The 21480-nt window shown below is 44.4% G+C and overlaps 1 protein-coding gene across 2 annotated transcripts; it reads left to right on the forward strand.

The window, feature by feature from the left end:
* The first annotated feature begins 2285 nt into the window (after nt 1–2285).
* Nucleotides 2286–4189, forward strand: hes4 (hes family bHLH transcription factor 4). Of its 2 annotated transcripts, none has more exons than XM_086141898.1 (4): nt 2286–2575; nt 2773–2868; nt 2973–3060; nt 3176–4189. In XM_086141898.1, exons 1-4 carry the CDS (start codon nt 2468–2470, stop codon nt 3778–3780), a joined length of 897 nt encoding a protein of 298 aa, XP_085998024.1. In that variant the 5' UTR covers nt 2286–2467; the 3' UTR covers nt 3781–4189. The 2 variants fall into 2 exon arrangements, with proteins under 2 accessions (XP_085998024.1, XP_085998025.1); XM_086141899.1 differs by having other exon boundaries at nt 2289–2575; nt 3179–4189.
* Nucleotides 4190–21480: the final 17291 nt, after the last annotated feature.

Genomic DNA, 21480 nt, shown 5'->3' on the forward strand with positions numbered 1-21480 from the left:
AGTTTTAAGAATACTCTTGCCACCTATGCCTCCTTACACACTGTAATTCTCCCATTGTTGCCCAACAACCCCCGATTCAACGTGTTAATCTGCCGTTCGCTCGGTTGAAGTTCTTTCTTCGGTCGTGCCCGACGACTGTTACGTCGGTGTTTTGTATGCGAGTATCGAATGCGACTCGTCCACGCAAATCACAAAAGCGGCAGATGAGCCTTTAGATTGATGCAAATTTTGCACACGGGTTTCTATTTGCCCTCCCCCTTTGACAAAAGTATTCGAAATTCGTTTCGATTCCGAAGAAACGCCAACATTGTTGGGGTTTGAACAACTGACGTACTTCTTCGTGAAAATCATCAAATTCTCAATTCATACATTGAACACATCTTTGGCATGAGGTAAGGATAAAGCTTCATTTTGTCCCAAGTGGCAGTTTTTATTTGTTCAAAGAATACCAAAGACGTTCGTATGTGATGTCAATACAAATTCTTGAACAAAATTGTATTCAATATACATTACACGTGATGCGTGTAAAGAGTCTTCTCTTTTCCATTAGTCTGTTTGGAACAATTTGCAATGTTTATTTTTGAATTATATTCTGAGAACAACTTTTAGCAACCAAAGCATGCTTATGTTATTTCATTTTTGTATTATTTTTTGCAACGAATCCATTGTTACCGAGCGCTTTTCCCCGCTTTTTTGCTGTATTTCGTTTTCAAATGATAGATCAATAGCTGCTTAATGGTGCACAGATGTGCCATCTTGTGGTCATTCCAGTAGAATCAATCGCATCATGTATTTAAAACCTATTTGGTTTGTCGTTCCCCAACTTCTCTTAAAAGCAACCGATTGATTGAAAGCAGTGCCTCCAAAATCTGATGATTCCAACATGAAAGTATCATGATGTAAAAATAAAACTTCGCTTTCAATGCCACAAAATAAGAGAAACATGTCCCGAAACAGACAAACAAAACAAATCAGTTGTAATGCAAGCAGGGGAAACGTGATTACTCTGTTTATATCCATATAAATCACATTTGCAACCCAAACCGCCACTTCCAAATGTGTCAATAAACAACTTTACATGTTATTCCAGGTCTGCAGTGACAAAGACAACCGCTAGGTGGCGCTGTTCTCCTTCCTCATGCTGAGACCCAGGAGGACGCCTGATGCACTTTTTTGTATACGTGCGCCTACATGTACACATAAATTACAAATTAGACCCAAAATAGCCTCGATGAACCAAGTGCTGTGTGATATATATGTTTTTTAAATTTTTTTAATTTTTTAATTTTTTCGCCTTTTTTTTAATAAATAAATCAAAACAACGGGCCTGGGATTTAAAACCTACTTTATTTAATACGCGGATTTAGTGTTACTTTATCATTTCAGATTTAGATTAATTCGCTGTTATTAATGTAACGTTGTCATAAACTGTCAAGAGTAGCGGTCTGAGTGGACGTGATGACGTCACACGGCCTCTGCCCCCCCCGCTGTAATCTGCGAGTTCTGGCACGTGCTCCCCGGTGGATCGAAGGAGACTGCGCGAGCGGCACGCTGACAGATGTGCCTCCTCCGCGCGCGGCTCCCGCGCCGGAATGATTGACACCGGGCTGTTCGCTCGTCCAATCACAGTGCGCGCCGCCTCATTTGCATAAAGCGACCGCACGCTATTGGCTGGGAGCGTGCTGCCTGCAAAACCGCCTCGCGTGCCGTTTCAGATGTCCGCTGGAGGATTCCATCCGGATTGAAGCTATTTGTTTGAATTATTAATGCGCGGGATGAATTTTGCTTTTTGTGAACGTACCATTTGGAAACGTTTCAAACAAAAAGAAATAATAAATGATAAAGAATTAAAAAAAAATGGATTACAAAAAAAAAACAAACACATCCACGTTGAAATTTTTATGCAAACAAACAGCGCGCAATCACATATGTGAGACGAATCCGTCAATAGTGACCTCACTGTACACACAATGCAAGCTCTGTGACATTTTTGACGCGCAAGGAGCAAAGTTGGAGGCAAATATCCAGCGCATTCTCCCTCTTATCGCCTCCCAGTCCGGCCGCGCGCTCCGCTTTGTTGTTCGTCCCTGTAGGGCCGATTGAGCAGCGCGTGACTGACGGCGCGCGGGGGGTGTTGTCCAATCAGCGGCCCGCCTCACGCCCGATGGGTGAGCCCTCGCTGCGATTGGTCGAGGCGAGTGTGGGAAAGAATGCAGAGCGGGTTTCACACGAACCGGGAGCACGCGAGACGTCTATAAGTAGCGGCGCGGCGTGTGTCGGCGGCAGTGACGGAGGCACGACCTACGCGGCGCGTCACACACGCTCCCGCAACCCGGATGACAGCGCAGCAGATCCGAGGCTGACCGCTGGAGCCGACCAACCCTCACCGCTTTCTATCATCACCATTCTTCTTATTATTATCATTATTATTCTACTTCCTAAGAGGATTTTACTTTTTGGATCCACCATGCCGGCTGACACTATGGAAAAACAAACCGCGTCTCCGATCGCCGGTGCGCCCGCGAACGGCACACACACACCGGACAAACCGAAAAATGCCAGCGAGCATAGAAAAGTAAGTGATTCTTATTGATTTTCAATGGTTGAAAAGGGGGATTGCAAAGATCATCGTCTTCCGTCGATCCCACGCCGAGGGGATTTTTCTTGCAGTAATATTCGGTTTCATTGAAACAATTCAATTTGGTGCATGTAAGGTTGGATATTTTGTGACGCCTGAGCGGGAAACTTACGTGAAACGGTGATTCCTTGCAGTCATCCAAGCCCATCATGGAAAAAAGACGCAGAGCGAGAATAAACGAAAGCCTCGGGCAACTGAAGACCCTCATCTTGGACGCTCTCAAGAAGGATGTAAGTTGCGGTTGGGGGGGAAAAAAAAAGTCTCTGGATCATTTCTGGCTTTTATTCAGCGTATTTGGATTTTAACTTTCTCCCCATTTTTATTTCTCCCACAGAGCTCCAGGCACTCCAAATTGGAGAAGGCGGACATCCTGGAAATGACAGTCAAGCACTTGAGGAATCTGCAGCGCGTCCAGATGAGCGGTACGTTCAATGGCATGGGAGAAAATCGGAAAATCGGATAGCGCAGCTTTTTTTTTTTGTTTGTTTGTTTTTTTTGCGTTTTGCATGAAATAAATCTCTCGATTTCCTTCTCCAGCAGCGCTCTCGCCGGACGCCACCGTCCTAAGCAAGTACCGAGCCGGATTCAACGAATGCATGAACGAGGTGACGCGCTTTCTGTCCACCTCGGAAGGGGTGAACACGGAGGTGCGTTCACGGCTCCTCAACCATCTGTCCAGCTGCATGGGACAAATGATGTCCCTGAACTACGCGCAGCAGGCCCCGTCCCAGCAGGCCCACCTGTCGCAGCCCCTGCACGTCCAGCTCCCGTCCACGCTGCCCATCAGCGGCCCCGGCGTGGGCGTGGGCGGCTCCAAGCTCAGCCCCGCCGAGGCCGCGTCCCCGAAGGTGTTCGGCGGCTTCCAGCTGGTGCCAGCCACCGACGGACAGTTCGCCTTTTTGATCCCCAACCCGGCGTTCACCGCCGCCGCCACCGCGGCTCCCGTCATCCCCCTTTACGCGAACGCGGGTGGGTTACCCGTGGCGGTGAACGCCAGTCCCACGGCCCACGGAGGCTCCGCGCCCACCGCTGCGTCCCCGGTTCACGGCATGACGTCCTTCTCCGGGGGGTCCCAGGCGGTCAGCCCCGTCGGGGTGAGCGGCGGTTCGGAGGGCGGAGAGGTGGTGTGGAGGCCGTGGTAGCCCCACGGGACACGCGTGAACATCGGTTTGCATCACTTTGACTGACAGCTGTCCCGGGCGTTTGAAACCCGCGGCAGCACAAGAGAACCACTCAATGTTTCGTTTTATGGAACAGAGCCATTAAACTGTCTTTCCTCCACGTAATTTATTACCTTATTCCAACATTTGGATGCGGGTGATAAAGAAAAGCTGTACATCGAGATTTTATAGGATTTGTTTGGTATGAAGTACTTTTTATGAAAAAAAAAGTTTAGTTTTGTAAAGAGTTGTTATCGATTGTTATACCAAAGCTTGTGTTTTATATTCTCATTTTTTTATGTGTTGAAAAGAGGAAAAAAAAATGACACTGGGGACTCACCCATGTTCCTTTTTTTTTTTTTTTTTAAATAAATGCGATTTAAGAAATCCAGTTTCTAGTCTCGGAAGCCCGTTCTGTCGTTTCACCATTTTGCACGACGTCAACAGGTCAATTCAACATCACATTTCGACACACATTTGAGGAATTCAGTCTCTCTACCGTGCATCCCTTTGGCGGGAGATCCTTCCTCCTGTCAACATTGGAGAAGGCTTCCGAGGACAATGGTGTATTTTTTCCTACTGCTAGAAAGGCAATTAAAAGTTTGAAAGAGGAAGGGGGGGGGGGGGTCTCATCCTGTATGCAGCGGGAGCTTTGAGAAGTCTAACCCCCCACTCCACACCCACCACCACCCCATTCAGGAGCCTGGGAAATGCGCTCAGGGGTTAATGTCACTAACAGATTGCCAGGGTGAAAAGGAGAATATGGACGGATCTTCGCTTCCTTTATGTCGCATCGATTGTCCAGAAGATCCACTCCCAGAGGACGGGGGTGCGGGATGCTTGACCCCCCCCCCCCCCACGCACACACACACACACACACACCTCTATAAAAAGGTGGATAAATCAACATGAAGCGGAACTTTCTTCCTTGCAGGTTTTGAATCAGAACGCACCCGTTCAGTTTGGGTGGATATACGAGCAGAGAAAATCTCCTTCATTTTCTTTTTTTTTTTTCCTTCCTTTTTTTTTTTTTTTTTCCTCCGACGTTGAAACTTCCAGTAAGTGAGCTCCACTCCGGGGGCCCCCGGGGTGACGCCGATGTCTGCGGGGGTGGCGCGTTACGCCCGCCGTGTGTCAGCCACTTGCAGCCAGCAAGCGGCGGCGGGGCCTCTTTTTTTTTTTTTTTTTTAAACTCCGGATTAGATTTCAGCCGGATGACCGGCGGTCAAACCCCTCTCAACATTCAATCCGCCGCCTGCGCGCCGTGGGCGCGCATGTTGGCACAGGATAGCACCATCCCCACTCCCACTCCCCACCTCCTTTCCAGTGCGCCTCAGCTTTTGTCCGCCGGCATGTAAAATAAACAGTCTCCTCTGAATCTGGAAACTATTTCAAAACACAATACAGTTTACAGAGGTCCTAAAAAACGTGCAGTGTGTGTGCACCCCCCCCTACACACACACACACCCCTCTCTCCTCCCGTGCCCTGCAGATGACACCCTCCTCCGGTGGAAACCGCACTGCCAGCGGCGCTCGGAGCCGTCCTCCGGCGTGGAGGCGCGCACAGACACCCGTTGGCAGCGTGTGTGGGTCCTGCGGTCGCTCCTCCTTGCCTGCGCGTCTGAGTCAATAGTTCAGAGATGCCTTTGTGGAGCCGAGGTCGTGAGAACCCAGCGAACTAGTCTGCCTGCGGCCGGGCACCGCGCCAGTCAGTAAATCCCCGCTGGCGCAGAGCGTCGTGCGGCCTCCCGGCGGAGGTGAGGAGGCGAGTGCATACCGCACGCACACACACACATACACACATACACACACACACACACACACACACACACGCGTGGCCTGGAGAGAAGCAAGTCCGTGAGGGGAGGAGGGAGTGTGGAGGTGGTGGTGCCGTGGGTTGAGTTTTGGGATTTTCAGACTTATATTGAAAAATAAAAAAAAAATCATCTGTAGTTTTTATGGCAATAGATCGAAGCGTGTCCTGGACCGTGCACGCCTCACAGGGGAAAATAAACACACCTTTAAGAAAATTACATGAATTTGATTGAAGATTCTCCAGGTGATAAAGAAAGGCTGGGAAATCTTTCATAATTATACATTTTCATTAAAAAGGCACCTGAAGGTAACCGGACATCAACCTCACCTCAAGCAGTGGTTGAAAGTAAATCAGTCCTGCAACAACTAACTCTTAACTTCTTAGTAATACACTGTACTGTGCTGTTATTGTAACCTATGTCTTGTTGTATCTTTCAGTTATCTGCCCAGGGACTGCATTTTTGCTATAATCCACCATATTTTACATCTATTAGATGCGTCTGAATGGATGTTCATTTATGTGCACCGTCCCTATCAAATAAATTCAAAAAATAAATAGAAATAAATAAACCAGTTTTCCTGGGTTTGCGGGATCAGCGTCTAACCGGAGATGCGTGGATGAAACCTGGTTCACCAGAGAGAGAGAGAGGAGGGGAAAAAAAAAGCGGGAATCCCCTCTCTGGGGGATGAAAAAGAAAATTCCTATAGAGGGCTGGATGTCCCTCGGGGACCTGGCCATCACTTCCCCTGGGAGCAGTGCCTATTGAAGAGGAGGGGGTCGGGGTCGTCCTCGGAGCCACAATTTATCATTCTCATTAGCGACTGAATGGGAGATGGCGCACACACGCCTTTGCCGCCACAACACCGAATTTCCCTCCAAATTTTACAATTGCCATTGTTACTCCACCAGCGCTCACTGCTGTTGGTGTGCGATCTCCTGTCGGCTGTTGGAAGCGCACCTTCCATGCAGGACGGCCACGTAAGCTGAGATTCAGGCCCTCCAAACCCCCTAAAAAAATACGGTGAAATTAAAAGTTAACATCTCTGGTATATCTTTCTCATGGGTAGGCTTTTTTTAAACCGGTTGTTATTTGTGTTATATTAGACGTGGAGGTTTAAGCCGCATTTATTTAAAAAAAAAAAAAAACCCGTGGCGGACAATCATGTGCCGCCATGTGCAGGTTTTCATTTCAGCCAAAGACATATTCTAATGATTACCCCGATCGAGGGTGAGGATCTGGTGGCCCGCAAATCCGCATATTTGACATTTGATATTGTCTTCTGGTATTTTCCTTGGGACTTTCACTCAAAAACAGCACTCACACACACACACACACTCACACACGGCTAGTTTTATGTTGAGATTGCTTTATGATATATGGTTCTGGAAATATTGGCCACCCGCTTATTCCTGCCGCTCGGCCATCTGAGCGCCAGCAGATCTGACTTTTACACGGACGTCGGGCTATATTTGCTCCTTAATTTGAAGGCGCTGCAGCTACAGGAACAGAAGGGAAATGTTCTGCATGCTTTGGCTCCAGGTCCTGGTGAGGGTAGGGCGGGGCCGGGGCAGGCATCCCGGATAAAATGTGCGTATGTGTCATGTTGGTCCGCGTGCGCTCTGAACACTCCCGCTTGCACCTGTTTTCTCATGGTTCAGAGAGGGTGAGGGGGAGCGGCGGATCGACAGATAGCGAAAAAGGGGCGGGTCTCCTTAGACACGAGGTGTCGTAACTCAGGTGAGTAGAAACGGCGAGTCGCACGTCTGTTGGAGGCAATGGGCGAATCACGAAAGTGGCAACCCTTCGCAACAATACATTTCTCAGCTCCCCCTCATATGTCATTTCCCGACACCTTCATAACCGGTTTCAGACAATTTCTCTCCGTGCGTTTGGGTTCTCTCCAAGCTTACATCCTGTTTCGGTATTTATAGCAGAGGCAACTTATCAGCTGGGCGTGAGGCACTGGGTGTGTGCAGACAGATGAGGGCAGACGCAATGGGACGCGTCAAGCCTAATCACATATCTCAGGGTGTGTGAGCCAAGCCGGCTCCGTTGATCCTCACCGCTTGTCTGCGGGGTGTATTTCCGAGGCCAGGTTTGGCTTTTCGGCGGCTTCTCGGGTTTCATGGCGTGAGGCCCGCAGCTCGCCGCCTCTGCCGCTGATGCAGATTCCACAAGGGAAAGTAAAGGGTCCTCTTGACAAGGCCGGAGGTCACCGAGCGGACTCCGAGGTGGCCGCGGAGGAGCCCCGCTCTTAAATCCGAGCGCGTATTATTTATGTATCTATCTGTCGAAGAGGGGGGAAGGGTCATCCTTGCGTTTCCACTGTAGGTCTGGCAGCTGCTGTTCTATAACTGGACTCGTTCAGAGTTCAGCCTCATGTCTCAGAGGTAAATATTTCACCGTCGGTGACCTCATTTCGGTCCAAATGAAGTACTTTAGAGATGTGCTGATGTCATGACCCCCGTGTACAGACGCCGTTAATATAATTCTAACGTACGGTCGATGTAGCGCAGACATAAGTCGCACGGCATATAAGCTTTTTGTGGGGAAATCCTCAGAAGACGTCTGAAAGAATAGCTGTAATAAGTAATCATGCCGCTTCTATTTTTAAGGAGTGTTAGGGCAGTAAATGTTTAGTAGCCAATGAATGGATATGGAGTTGAATGAGACTCACGCACACCCATAAACACACACGCACACAGAGAGTTTAGAAGTTGCCGCGCAAGGTGTCAGCTCATCAGGAACTAGGGATTTACTCTTGGCTCTTAGAAGTGACAGACGTTTCAGAAATCGTTCCAACCGGCGGTGTCAGTGAACACACCTCATGACTACCGCAAACAGTCGATCGCGTACCTCGACTACCAAGATTCTGGTTCTGGGTGACTGCTCTTGCGGTGACCTGGTGCAGGAAGTAGCATTTTCTGAATCTGATTCTGATTCTACTCTCTGCACCGGTATGGAGTGAGTACCTCTCCACACCAGCAGGTGGCGGTGAACGGTTTTCTTGGTCGAAATAACACAAATTGGAAAATGTACAATCAAATGATTTCCTTTGGAGGAAACCTGTTTGCTTCTGCACAAAATATTCATCCACTACCAGCACTGCTTATCCGGCAGCCGTGGTCCAGGCACTCCAGGGAACCTACGCAGATATTGGGAGAACATGCAAACTTCTCACCGAGAGGCTCACCTGTCGGGATCGAACCAGAAACTTTCCTGCTGTAAGTCAAAAGCGGTCACCATTGCTCATTGTGCAAATGTGCCTGTTAAAAAAAATGCTCCTGTGAAAGCATTAAAACACTAAAAGCTTAAATGTTTAATATATATTTTAAGGAAAAATCATCTATAATTGATCCCGGTTGCTTTGCTGTGCAGTGGAAATATCATAGATGTGTCTATCCGCTTAACATTTAGGCCCCTGACAGTTGCGTTCAGGCAACACAACGGTTCTTTGACTTTTGTTTGGTGCGATTTTGTCAATTAAGCATGTTCATTTACGCTCTCACACACTTAAACTATTTTTAAGGAAAGATAATTTTGAATTGATCCTACTTGTTTTGCTGTGCGGCAGAAATGTAATAGATGGGTCTGTTTGCTCAACATTTAGGCCCTGACGGTTGAGTTTAGGAAACACAGCAGCTCTTTGTCTTTTGGATTTCACCAATTTAGCATGTTCATGTAAGCTCTCCCTCTCTGCACGCAACCTCACTGTCTCTATAAAAGTGCCTTCTCTTCGCTTTGACGGTAAGGTGCAGGCTTACAGTGGCGAAATATTCCCAGCATCAGTGGGTTGTGCAAGGGTTGTCGCCTCTAAAGGAGCGGGAAAACACTGGGAGAGACTTTGCCAGTAAAAGCCTGATTAGAGAAGGGGGAGAATTACCCAAGTGCAACACATGCCCAGGCATGTTCCCACTTTGCACAATGATCCAACAGCTGTGGGTCTGTGTATGTGTGCACGTGCACATCATTGTTAAATGGCGGCGTGCGTAATTATGAACCGATGGGGCAGGACAAGAAGAAAAAATACCGCCACCGATGGTGGCTGCTGTCGGCCAGTGATCTCCGATAACGGGGTTGTAAATCCGTCTGTGGTGTTAAAACCTCGGCAATGACATTTATTATTTAAATGAGTGGAAACAGAAATTAACAAAAACATATTAGGAAAGAAGCCCTTTTAATGCAGCTGCTTGTTTCACAGTTTGACCTGTAAAACAGGGTCTGTGAAAAGGCTTATGAACCTTTTAAATCACGGAGAATTATTTGTTATTTAGAAAACATACAGAAACATATCGTAGAAATTTTCCACAGAATAGTTTTGGATCTAATGTGGATACCCTCTTTTTTTCTGATTGCTTGTCAGACAAAACAAGAGCTTTAAAGTTACTCCCTGAAAATATCGAATACATAATATAAATATTATTTATATAATTTTACTATTTATCATTGTATAATATAAATATAAAAAGAATGTGTGAAATCTCCAATGTAGGTATGTTGTAGATTCCACACATTGAACAATATATCAAGTCACGAGTACTAACCAAAACACTTAATCATTATTCTTGATACAAATTTATTCACATGTGCATTTTCTTAGATCCTAAGAAAGCCACTGTTTTGGTGGTGTTAACTTACAAGAGGTAAGTGCAATTTATGTGCAATTTAATCATATAAACTCAGTGCCTAGTGTCTGGCTTCTCCTGGCTGTGAATCCAGCCGTAGGGATAGCGGCTCGTCTAAAACCATGTGTCGAACCCTCCTGGTCCCTTGAACAGTGACAGCTGCAGTCTGCTTGGACTTTAAAACAGTTAGATAGAATTGAATTGCACTGCAAAAGACTAGTATCAGATGTCCATGGAAGCTTTTTGAATAACTTGTCTGTCATAGTAGCATTCTGCCCCCTTTTAAATGTCACTAAACACACAGCTCATCTGTTCCTGAAGCAGAATGTAGTTTATGGACATTTGTCATTAGTGACAGACATACGAAAACAATGTTCGAACGGAATAAGGGAAGATGGGACCAAATACAATTTATAAGATTAATATAATGGCTTATTTATACTTGATGGGATGACATTTTCATTTTGACATCTCAATGGAAATCTAGCATTTTTATAGAAGGGCTGCTTTCAAAAACTCAACAATGTAGATTCATTGTTGAATACATATTGCATGCTGACTTTCCCCAGCTATGGTTGACTCAAATTCACCACTCTTTTTATTTTTGCTTGATTTTTATTACAAATATTCGAAATACTTTTCTTTCCTCTGAGAAGCTCAATCTCAGTTCCATCTCCAGTTTTTGAATCACTGTATAGTTTTCTGATAAGACTTAATGCAATTTCAGCATCCTAAGCCGTTTCCTATCACATTATCACCAGATATGAAAGGTGACACTCAATTTCATGCTCAGCAAAAAAAATACAAGCATATTTGCCCCAACGGATACTCTGCACTGGGGGGTGTTGAAAAGCTCTCTTTCCTGACCAGTTCTCCCAGTAGGTTGAGCCGTGCTCCTCTCTGGATCCTGGTTAAGTCAGGTGGTGACAGCCGCAGCATTATCACTTTGGCGCTGTGGCGAAAGGGGGGGATTTGTGCCTTAAACAGGATGTCCTGGTGACTTTGTCCCATCTCACTATCCTTTGTGCACGCTGGTATCCATGGACATTGCAGAAAATCCTTAAAGCATAGGTGAATAGGATTGCCCAAAGTGCAACTGCCTCTAACAATCCCTGACTCTTTCATCCTTTAACCTGTCAGTTTGCCAGATTGTTGTTTACATTTAGTTTACATTAAGTTTCCCGGCCTTCGGATTTTAAACGTGTGTGTGCGCGCACACACAGCATGTGGTAGAAAGGTATGAGATGAGCCTCGTCTTCTTTTTCATCCTGTAGTCTGCCCTCTCCCCTTCTCTTTTCATGCCTTGGGAAGGTAAACACTCATTCTCTTTGCTCTTGTTTTTCTTATGGCAACAGTCGACCAGTGCGTGCTCCACTTGTGGTTTTATTGCCAGGATTGTCATGCAAGAGGCACAGGAGACAAGTGTCAATAAGTGGATGGGCTCTGTCCAAACAAATGCACCCGGAGAATGGAAGCAGAGAGCTGAGAATGCAGCTGGGCACACACACACACACACACACACACACACACACACACACGCACACACACACAAGCTCCCTGAAGACATGAATCAAATGTAACATTAGCTGTAGTAACTGAATTTCTACAGCTGTTTAAATGTTCTTTTTTCTTTTAAGATTATTTGGGCCAAAAATCTCATTGAGGTAACAACTGTCTCAAACTACTGCTGAAAATAATATACACACTAAAAGGTTTAAATATTTTATTGTCTTCTTAGCAGTAGTTGTCACGTGTCATCCATTTCAACATATTATGTGCAAACTGGTGTTGGGAAATAATTTCTAACCAAAACATATTTAACTCATACAGCAATAAAACATGAAATTACATAATGGTTCAAAACTGCCCTGCACTCACTTTGTTACCTCGCTGACACGCTCAGGTCTGGTGATAGCAAAAGGACAAAGTAATTTATATCAAAATGCTGTCCGTGGCCTTTAACAATGATGTGAGAGAAAGTAAACAATGCCTCCGGAGCCCCTCGGCTCTGCTTGTGTGTGTCCGTGGCGGCGGTCGCTCGGGATGGATCACCAGTGCAGCAGGACCTCTCATCTCCTGGGACGCCCTGCTCTTGAGAGCTTAAGAGAGTGGGCCTCTAAATGAATACGTGATAAGATTAGCACGGGGCAAACACACACACACACACACACACGGGGCAACGTGTAGCATGTTTTACTTCGTCTTGAGCCATTCAGACAAGGAATTCCCCCCGCGTGAACGTCTGGACGCCTGTGTCACTTCTTATATTCTAGTCCTTTCTTTGGATTTTTCAGACTGATTTACTTGTTTCATCAAGTGCCCCCGGCAGGGATCATTGAGACATGTCTTATTTTGTCTACTTCAAATATACACATCTTTGGTATTTCTGCTGCAAAGCAAAAACAAGTGGGCTCAATTCCAAAAAAAATGATCTTGCTTTGAAATTATTATAAATATCTAACCTGTTGTTGTTGTTGTGATGTTTTGGCAAAAACAATTTTACATCGAGGGCCAGCGCGATGGCTCTTGCTCTGCGTCAGAACAAGAAAAAGTGTTCCTTTGGTTTCTTCCGGCAGTCTAAAATTGCAGTTGGCTGATTGTTGTACCTGAATTGCATGTATGTATGAGAAAGCGAATGGTTGTATATCTCTATATGAGGCGTGAATGAATGAGTGAATGGTTGTTTGTGTTTGTGCAGCCCTGTGATCGACAAGCAACCGGTCCTAGAGTAACTCTGCTCTTGCCCAGTGACAGAACCGATACAATCCAGCACCCCCGTGACCCTGGGTGCAGAATGAGCGATGCAGATAATAAATTAATTTCCTTTTTCTTCCTAATGTTCTGTCCTTCTCATAAAATTCTAATTCTAAATATTGAAATTGAATTTTTTCACACTGATTACATTAAGGTCCCGGCAGTTGTTGCTTAACCGCAGCATTGATGTGTAGTTTACCATTTAAAACTATTTTTGTTTGTTTGGAATGGTATGTGAGTGATGATGGTTAACAGAGGTAAGTATTAATAGAGGTATTTAGTGTGCATCCAATCATGTCACAGTAATGAAGTCTTTACCCAATGAACCAATGCATTTAGAAATTTGTATCGACAAATACGATTAGAATTTTGATTGCATTTGATCAAATAATGACTTGAAGCTATTTGTGAAGCAATGTGAAGAGAGGCTTCCAACTAAAGTTTTGTACTGATTTTACGGTTTATTTACGTGTGTGTGCGTATGTGTGTGTGTGCAGCGGCCTCCTGCTGTGTTGCCATGTGCTGACTGACAGCACCAGTTTAGTTGTACAAAAGCTGATCTTTGCTCTGTCTGACTGTATAAACACAGAGTGGGATGGCTCCCTCATGCAGAACTCCAGTATTGATCACTGCGGTGGGATCCCACAGTCTCTCTCATTGTCCCGTGTCCCTTTCTCCGCCACTGATCAATAGCTCTTTGTGTTGATTTTTTTTTACCCATTGACAAATCACTCTGTCCCATCGTCTTTGTTAAGCTGTCAGTCAAGCAGAAGATGTCACCTTATTTGTTTCTAATTTAGTCCAGAGTTTCACTCCACATGCGAGAAAAGAACAACCTGGGTGAAACGGTAGGAGTTGGAATGGCTGGCAATCATCACATGGTGATAAAAATATGGAAAATAATGGTAAAATCCTCTTTAGGGTTGTGGCAATTCACATTTTTGTTCAGTAAGGAAACTTTATTTCATGAACATCTCAACTTAATACATAATATCAAATAAATACTATATATATATTTATAATTCATACACACACAGTCACACATATGCTCCAAACTATATTTTCCATTACATTTGAACATTAGATGTACATATATTTTACCCCATCAATCAAATTCATTATATATATATATAAAAGAGTAGTTTTTAATTGTTTTTCATCGGCCACCGAACAACACCCAAATTGCCCTCGACAAAGCAAACCAAGATTTAATAGCTTGTATTATTATCTTCTTCCTTTGGTTGAATCATGTCTGTGCCCATCAGGCCGTCCGCAAAAGTCTTTTGGATCATTAAATCCCATTGACCAAATTGAAGGATTTCCAGGAATGTGTGCTGATCAATCACCTGACAAGACTTCACATTAATTACACCAGAATGCTTTCTAAATAGTTTTGGAAATACCAGAGGTTATGTGACAAATAGTTTCTGTGACATTGCCATTAAAAGATATGAGCAAAAAAAAAAAAAAAAAGAAAAAAAGAAAAACTAGCAAGAAATGAGCTGTAGTCACGAATTAACTATTTGCAAAAGGGCATTGGTACAAATAATAGAATAATAAAATGATTGAATAATTATAGAAAATTAGTGTCGAAATTCTTTTTCAAAAAAATGAATAATTTCAAATAGTATTACATTGGACAATCATGTTAGTGCCCTACCTCATTCAGATCCTGTAATAAGGATTATAATGATAAGGCCAATCTCAACAGTGGTTCATATTTTGAAAGTTTAGGGGAACTGAAAAGCCAGACCCGGGATATTAATCACCCGTCTGTATCGATCTGATAATGCGGCATGTTCACTCTTGAATAATCAGTGATCAATAATCCGTTGAGCAATTGCAAAATATCCCCAGTTTTCCAGACTCAATTTTGTCAATCTTTCCCTTTCGCTTCGCTTTTGAATACGTCCGACGTTAGTGACACCGATGGAACGACCCGCTGAGTCTTCTGACTTCCTGAACACATCCCTGTGGAAAAACATCTTAATGACAACGTTTTTTTCCCCGACCGACCGATTTACTGTCATTTGCTCGTTATCACCGTCTACACCCTGGAAGCTCGTGAGCGAGCGTTAATCCCAAGGTTCAGCCCATCCTTTCGTGTATGGCCTGTTGCCATGAGTCAGTGGCTCGCGGTTTGCACATCTAGACACAACAGTCTGGTCGGGAAAAACATTCTCTGATGCCTCAGTCTTCCTATAATGTCTGGGATGATTCCGAGTTGGGAGAGGCGTATTGTTTGGATGTCTTTGTAGTGCAGGTCCATTGCAGTGTGGGGATTTCCTCCCTCACGGGTATTTTTAGCTCTCTGTGAATTCAAGGGAACTCTGTATAATGCAGTGCGGCGTGGGGTCTGAGGGTGCAACCGAGCAGATGTGTGGGAATGTGTGTGTCTGCTCATCTGATTACGGAAGGGTTGTTGCGTGCGTGCGTGCGTGCGTGTCCGTTTTAGCCAGGGGTGTCAAACTCAAATACTCAGTGGGCCAACATTCAAACCTGGGACAAAGTTGCAGGCCGACATTGATATTTATTGAAAAAAAATGTTCCTCCAGATATAACAATGAACCTTTTCATAAGAATAAGAATAAGAATAAGAACAACTTTATTAATCCTGAAGGAAATTGCAGTGCCAGAGTTACAGAAAATATAACAGTAATAAATAATAAAAGAAAGGCAGAATTAGAAATAAAAATAAACTATAAACTATAAAGTGTCTCAGTGAAACTATAGTGTCCTAGTAAGCAGTGATAAAACTATAAGTGTCTTAGTAACAAGTGAGGTAAGGAGTGCACAATAGTATGATAGAAGGGAACGTTGTAGTGTAGCTGTTATGAGATGAGATGAAATATTGCACAGTGTAGCTGTTATGAGATGAAATATTGCACAGTTTCTGAATATTGCACAGAAATGAGATATTGCACATTTTTGTTTGTTTTTAAGTTAAAGATAGGTTGTTATGGTTTCATATGGACCCAACCAAGTTTCGCTTAAAAACTTAATATGGTGCAAGCATAGCTTAATACTATACAATATATAACTTAATATTGCACACATGCAAAATCCTGTTTTCTGCCTAAGTAGCAGGGTACCAGTATTAGCATAAGGTTGCTATGACTACTGTACATAGAGGAGAGGATGTTTATGGATCCTGTTGTGGTTTTCGTGCCAAAAAAACAGCAGAAAATTCTGTGATTTGTAGAATTAGCGGTACGTGCACTGTAGACTATCCTGGCAGGCCAGCTCTAATAGTCATTTGGTATGGCTTTGCGGACCAAATATAATTACAGTGCGGGCCAAATTTGGCCCGCGAGCCAGAGTTTGACACCTATGGTTTAAGCGTTTCAATTTTTCCCAGAATCAATAACACATTTGCAATTCTGATTCCGATTTGGATCTTTAAATCAGAGTTGAGCGCACACATAACCAGCTTGATTGAGACGGTATTTCTTTGGAAACCACGCGGTGGGTTGGACCTGTTTCCGGTTTGACAGCTCCAGATTGGCCTGCTGGGGGTCAACTGTGAGCGGGTCTGGTTTGGACACTACTTGTCCACTGGAGTGTTTCAAGGGGTTTCACTGAGTCACCTGGGGGTCTCTGACCTCCCGGGGTAATGTTCTTCCCTCGGTCCTTCTCTTTGACACCAGTCAATGGAGGCGTCCATGCAGCGGACAGCCAGGATGACTGGGGTGAAATCAGGGAATAGACAGGTCATATCCAGAAGGACCTGTCAACCTCTTTCCGGTTCTCACTCACGCATCGTCCCCTAAACTGACATCAGCTGACACTGCGGCTTGACCCGTCTGTTGCCGAGGCCCGCACTGGTTTGTCGGCGGCAGTTCGTGTATGTTTACGCCGACGTCGGTTGAATCGAGGGCAACGCAACGTCTGAAATGTTCATACTGGAGGGGAAGATGTCTCAAGCGCACTGGAAACCCATTCGTCTGTAATTAAACCCCTCTGGGTAAAACATGTCTGAGATAATGGGGCTCATCAAGGGCATAATGTGTGTGTGTGTGTGTGTGTGTGTGTGTGTGTGTGTGTGTCTTTGTGTGGGTGTGCTGCTTTGTGTGTTGGTTTTGTATGCAACAATTCCCAGACATACTTGTAGCGATAGAACCGATCCAACCTTTTTACAAACTGAAAATCAGATGGCCTGTGTTTTGATTTATATTTGCCAGTGTAGTTGTTTTCACACTAGAACTTTGTTTGATTCGGTCCAAATCTGTGCCTGAGATTATTGAACCGTTCCCGGGCACAGTTTAGTTTTAGACCGCGATGTTTTCAGGAAACCTTTTGCATTGTTCAGAAGTCATGGGTGCTCGGCTGGTAAAAACAAGGAGAGTTGTTTACATCTTCTAAAATATCGGACGCTCTCTAAAAACGGTCCGGCAGAGTCTAGATCAAGGCAAAACACTGAAACAAAACGGCTCATTTGAAAGCATTTCAGGACGACATCTTGAAAGAAAGGTTCTGCTTACCATTACGTCAGGGTAACTCGATGCTCAAAGGAGCACCTATTGATCACCAACGAAACAGTCGGCCATGGGAACTGGTCTAGTTTCAAATGGCCCAATGATTTCTGTATCGGTGTCAGGTTTAATTCGGATCACGTTCACACGACTATCGGAGATTCTTTGCATTTGGACCCCTTCTTCACTCCGATCCAGTTGTTGTGTTCATATTTTCCCCAAATCCACAACAGTGAACGAGCTCACAAACCAGGGGTTCGGCTCGGTTGGATTAAATGGGGGCGGTTGTTTCGACTTGAGTACGTTTTTTTAAATTTACATTTCAAAATGTAATTAAGTGAAACAAAAGAGAGATGCTAAAAAAACAACATGTTTCCATGTACTTCTGTTTTGAAGTGTGGAACATTTGCACCATCTTAAGTGAAAGGTTGCCCCCCCATGTACCGTAACAGCCACCCCACCACACAATGCCTGCAATGACATCATCACATAGTTCAGCGGTGAGTAATGAAACAGGTCAACCCTTGAACGTCTCGTTCACACACCGCTTGTCTTTCTTCGCGGATTCAGGCCCGTTTCACCCCAAATGTCTGTCCACTGAGGAATTTCAACTCGAGCCTTTTCAATTCTGCGTTGATGCGCCGCTGTGTATTTCACCCATCATTTATCCTTGAATCACAATCCCCTTATTATTTTATTGTTGACACTCTCACTCATATGACAAGTATTTGGGAGAGTATATAGAAAACAGGTAAAGTAAAAATGATTAAGTAATAACAACAATTCAGTTTAAATGTATAGTCCATTAGTAGAGAAGTGCGCGTAACACTGACTAACAAATGTTACTTGTGAGATTTTTGAACTAGATGTTGCCTAAATAGATTCTGCAAATACATATTACATACCCTTCTGGTAAGGCGGCACTACATTAGAGAACGTTATATACAAGGGTATGCTGAGTCAGCTGTCGAATGTATGTTATTAGGCCTGTGGAAGTTTACAAAAAAGCAAAATTTCCAAAATAATACATGGAATCCACCTTGCAGCACATAATTTAACTCATTGCATTTTATTGCCTGTACCGCTATTTCTGATAATTTTTTTAAGGTGAAGGTCCTTTTATTTTCTTAACCGAACAACACAAAAATGAATTAGCACTGTTATAAAAGTGTTGATGCTTTTTGGGAATTATGATCCTTGAAACTAGAAATGTAATCAAGTCAAAATGTAAAATGCGGTAACTCTTTTCATTAAAATTCACTCATATCTTAAATAATAAGTCAAACTTTGGTGTCATTGTTACATCTTAGAATCAGACCGCTCCGTCTCAATTTTCTCTCTTTTATCTTAAACAAAAAGGGAGGCATTTAATGTGGGCATTAATGTAGAAGCAGGTGGAAAAGACGCCTTTGTTAATCACTTAATGATGAATACCCCCCACTTTACATGGCAGCTTTTTCACCAGCCGTTTACTCCTTGTGCACGGGCTGTGGAAACTTTATAAAAAGTTTATCTTACCATGAAATGAGTAGGCATGGATAAATGGCTAACGTGGGGTTTTGTCCATCAATGCAGTCAGCCTATTAGGGGTCCACCGACCGGGCAGGTTTGGACCATATGTCATCATTCCGAGCCTTTGTGTGGGCGTGTCTCTGTGGCAACCGCATCAGCTGTGGCTATTGTGTTTCAGGATTCAATGGCCCATATATTCATTGCAGGGCTAGCGTGGGCCCAGCAACAGAAACAAATTGATACATACAAGCCCGAGCCCCATTTGGCTTGCATGACGCATTTCGAATGGACCCCCGAAAAAAAAAGGGACATTTTGGTTTGTTGGAAATCTTGAGAAAAGCTCGGTCGCCATAGCGACAGTGAAGTAAAAGCAGCCATGGACCATTAAACTCCAATCAGATGTAAATCTGGGCTGCCCCCAGACCTATGGACGGAAAGCCCCCTTCACACGGCAGACACAAATTAAACAGTTTGTTTGCCAATTCACATGTCATCTTAATGGGTTTTTATTCGTTTGCCCTTTGTTTAAATGAAGAGAGTTACAAACCGTCATTGATTTATAATATCGAAGTACTTTAGCTGCCTGTGGACAGTCTGTTTGTCACTTGCTCAACGTGAGATGTTTAAAGGGTACAAAAGGCACTTTGAAAGTGAACTAATGAGTGGGATCAGCAACGCAAGTGCTTTTTATAAAAATCGACATGAAAAAAATCTGACGTAAATGAAACCGTCGCGGTAGATCGAAGTGGCAGTGACATGCCAACGTGTCTTTTTAGATTATCTCTTTTTTTTTATTGTCATATACGCAGCGCGAGACAACAGTATGAGACTTTGTAAGGACATTTTTGGCGTTTGCACTGCGCACATCTGCGCATCATACACGCTTTAAAACAAAGCACATGTACAGGAGAAAATCAAATAAAAGATAATAAATATTGATAAGGCGGCGATGAAAGCAATCCAGTTATAACAGGCCTGTTGTATCTGAGAGGTGCGAACAATGAATTACCTGTGTTTACCGATGTGTCTCGCCTTGCCCTCAGGTGATGAGTCACATGCTCGCAAAGCCGAAGCTCAAATTTCCAATAATCTAATGATCGAGTTACGCCAAATATTCCGATCTATGCTTTAAACTGTTTCGAATTCTGCAGAAGACTCAGTGTTTGAGAGGCTCTGTTTTTTATACTTTCTTTTTCCACGACGAAAATGCTCTGTGACATTGAAAATAGGGGGCTTATGGAAAACACAGAGCCACTGAGTGACACTGTCTCCATGGCAGGAAGCAATGTGCCTTGTGACTTGGCAGAGAAAATATTTTGCTTGACTTAATGCCTAGATATTTGTTGGAGCCTGCTTTGGTTAGATTCGAGGTCACGTGCGGCGTCTGATGTTATTGTAATAACCAGAATTGTGTTTCACAATGGCTGCAAAACTGTAGATTACAACAACATAGCATTACTGCTGAATGACATGTCCTTGCAATGTCCTTACAGTACATTGGAGAGCGAGTCAAAAGAGTGCTTTTGCCACTATGCATGTATACATATTCATAACATAAAACATAAGGTGTCTTCATTCTGCAGTGGAGTGTGTGTGGTCCTGTTGTCTGTCTTCAGCAGGCCGCCGCGCCTCTTGGTTCCCTTCTTGTCGGATACAGTAAACCGGTCTCTCCCGAAAAAGCCTGTACAGGCAGAGCGCAGCGTGAGCTTCCACGGCTCTGGACAAAGTTGACCTGGGACCTGACATTACCAGTATAACTGCGGCCTCCCCGTTGCTCGCTCTTTGTCGCGCAGCGCGGCTAACGATGGCCCGTCTATTAGCCGCGGCGCCCTGCATGCGGGGCGAGGGGAATGCTAATTTGACAGAGGAATGATTAACCGACGTTGCCACAGTAGCAAACGCGCATTTCATTTTCCCGACTCTCACCTCCCGGAGAGATTTTACAGCTCTATCGATGCATTATCTCGCGCCTCGGGACAATATTTAGATGACAAAGTTCTTACCCGCGTACGAAACCGCTCTTGGTTTTCCTTTTTCTTTTTTTTTTTCTTCCAATGAGCTGAAATAGTTCTTTTCAATAAAGTCGACAAGTAAAACCGGGCAGGATCACTGTTTAATTACATGAGAATTAACTGCTGCCGTATTAATCCTTTCTCATGGAGCCCAATGACAGAGGCCATTAAAAAGAGTGAAAGGGAGGCTGGATGGCGTACTGTCTGGCGGTCTGGTGTCTACACACACTGCGTCTTGTCCACTGGTGGCTGTGGAAGATTCATTAAGCTCCACATTCAGCACCCTGCGTGTGACTGACAGGTCCCTACAGCCAGTGTCAGCCCTCTATCTAAAGACCCGCGGATCATCCCGCTCCTCTAATGCCCATCTGGCTGCCTGAATCTAACAAGGGGTGTCCTCCATGTATATGAGAGAGTATAAAGAGAGGAGGAGATGGAGGAAAAAGTTAAAGACTTGAAGATCCCCTCAGATTCTCCGTGGTCTGCGGGC

The sequence above is a fragment of the Fistularia commersonii genome, chromosome 34, assembly GCF_037954325.1.
Source record: "Fistularia commersonii isolate RoL2024-O1a breed Wild chromosome 34, RoL_Fcom_v1.0, whole genome shotgun sequence".
NCBI classification, from domain to species: domain Eukaryota; kingdom Metazoa; phylum Chordata; class Actinopteri; order Syngnathiformes; family Fistulariidae; genus Fistularia; species Fistularia commersonii.

Excerpts from the sequence above, each read along its gene's own strand:
- hes4 (XM_086141898.1), top strand. The coding sequence starts at position 2,468 with ATGCCGGCTGACACTATGGAAAAACAAACCGCGTCTCCGATCGCCGGT. Across the intron at positions 2,576-2,772 it reads ATGCCAGCGAGCATAGAAAA|TCATCCAAGCCCATCATGGA; the intron begins GTAAGTGATTCT and ends GATTCCTTGCAG. Across the intron at positions 2,869-2,972 it reads TGGACGCTCTCAAGAAGGAT|AGCTCCAGGCACTCCAAATT; the intron begins GTAAGTTGCGGT and ends TTTCTCCCACAG.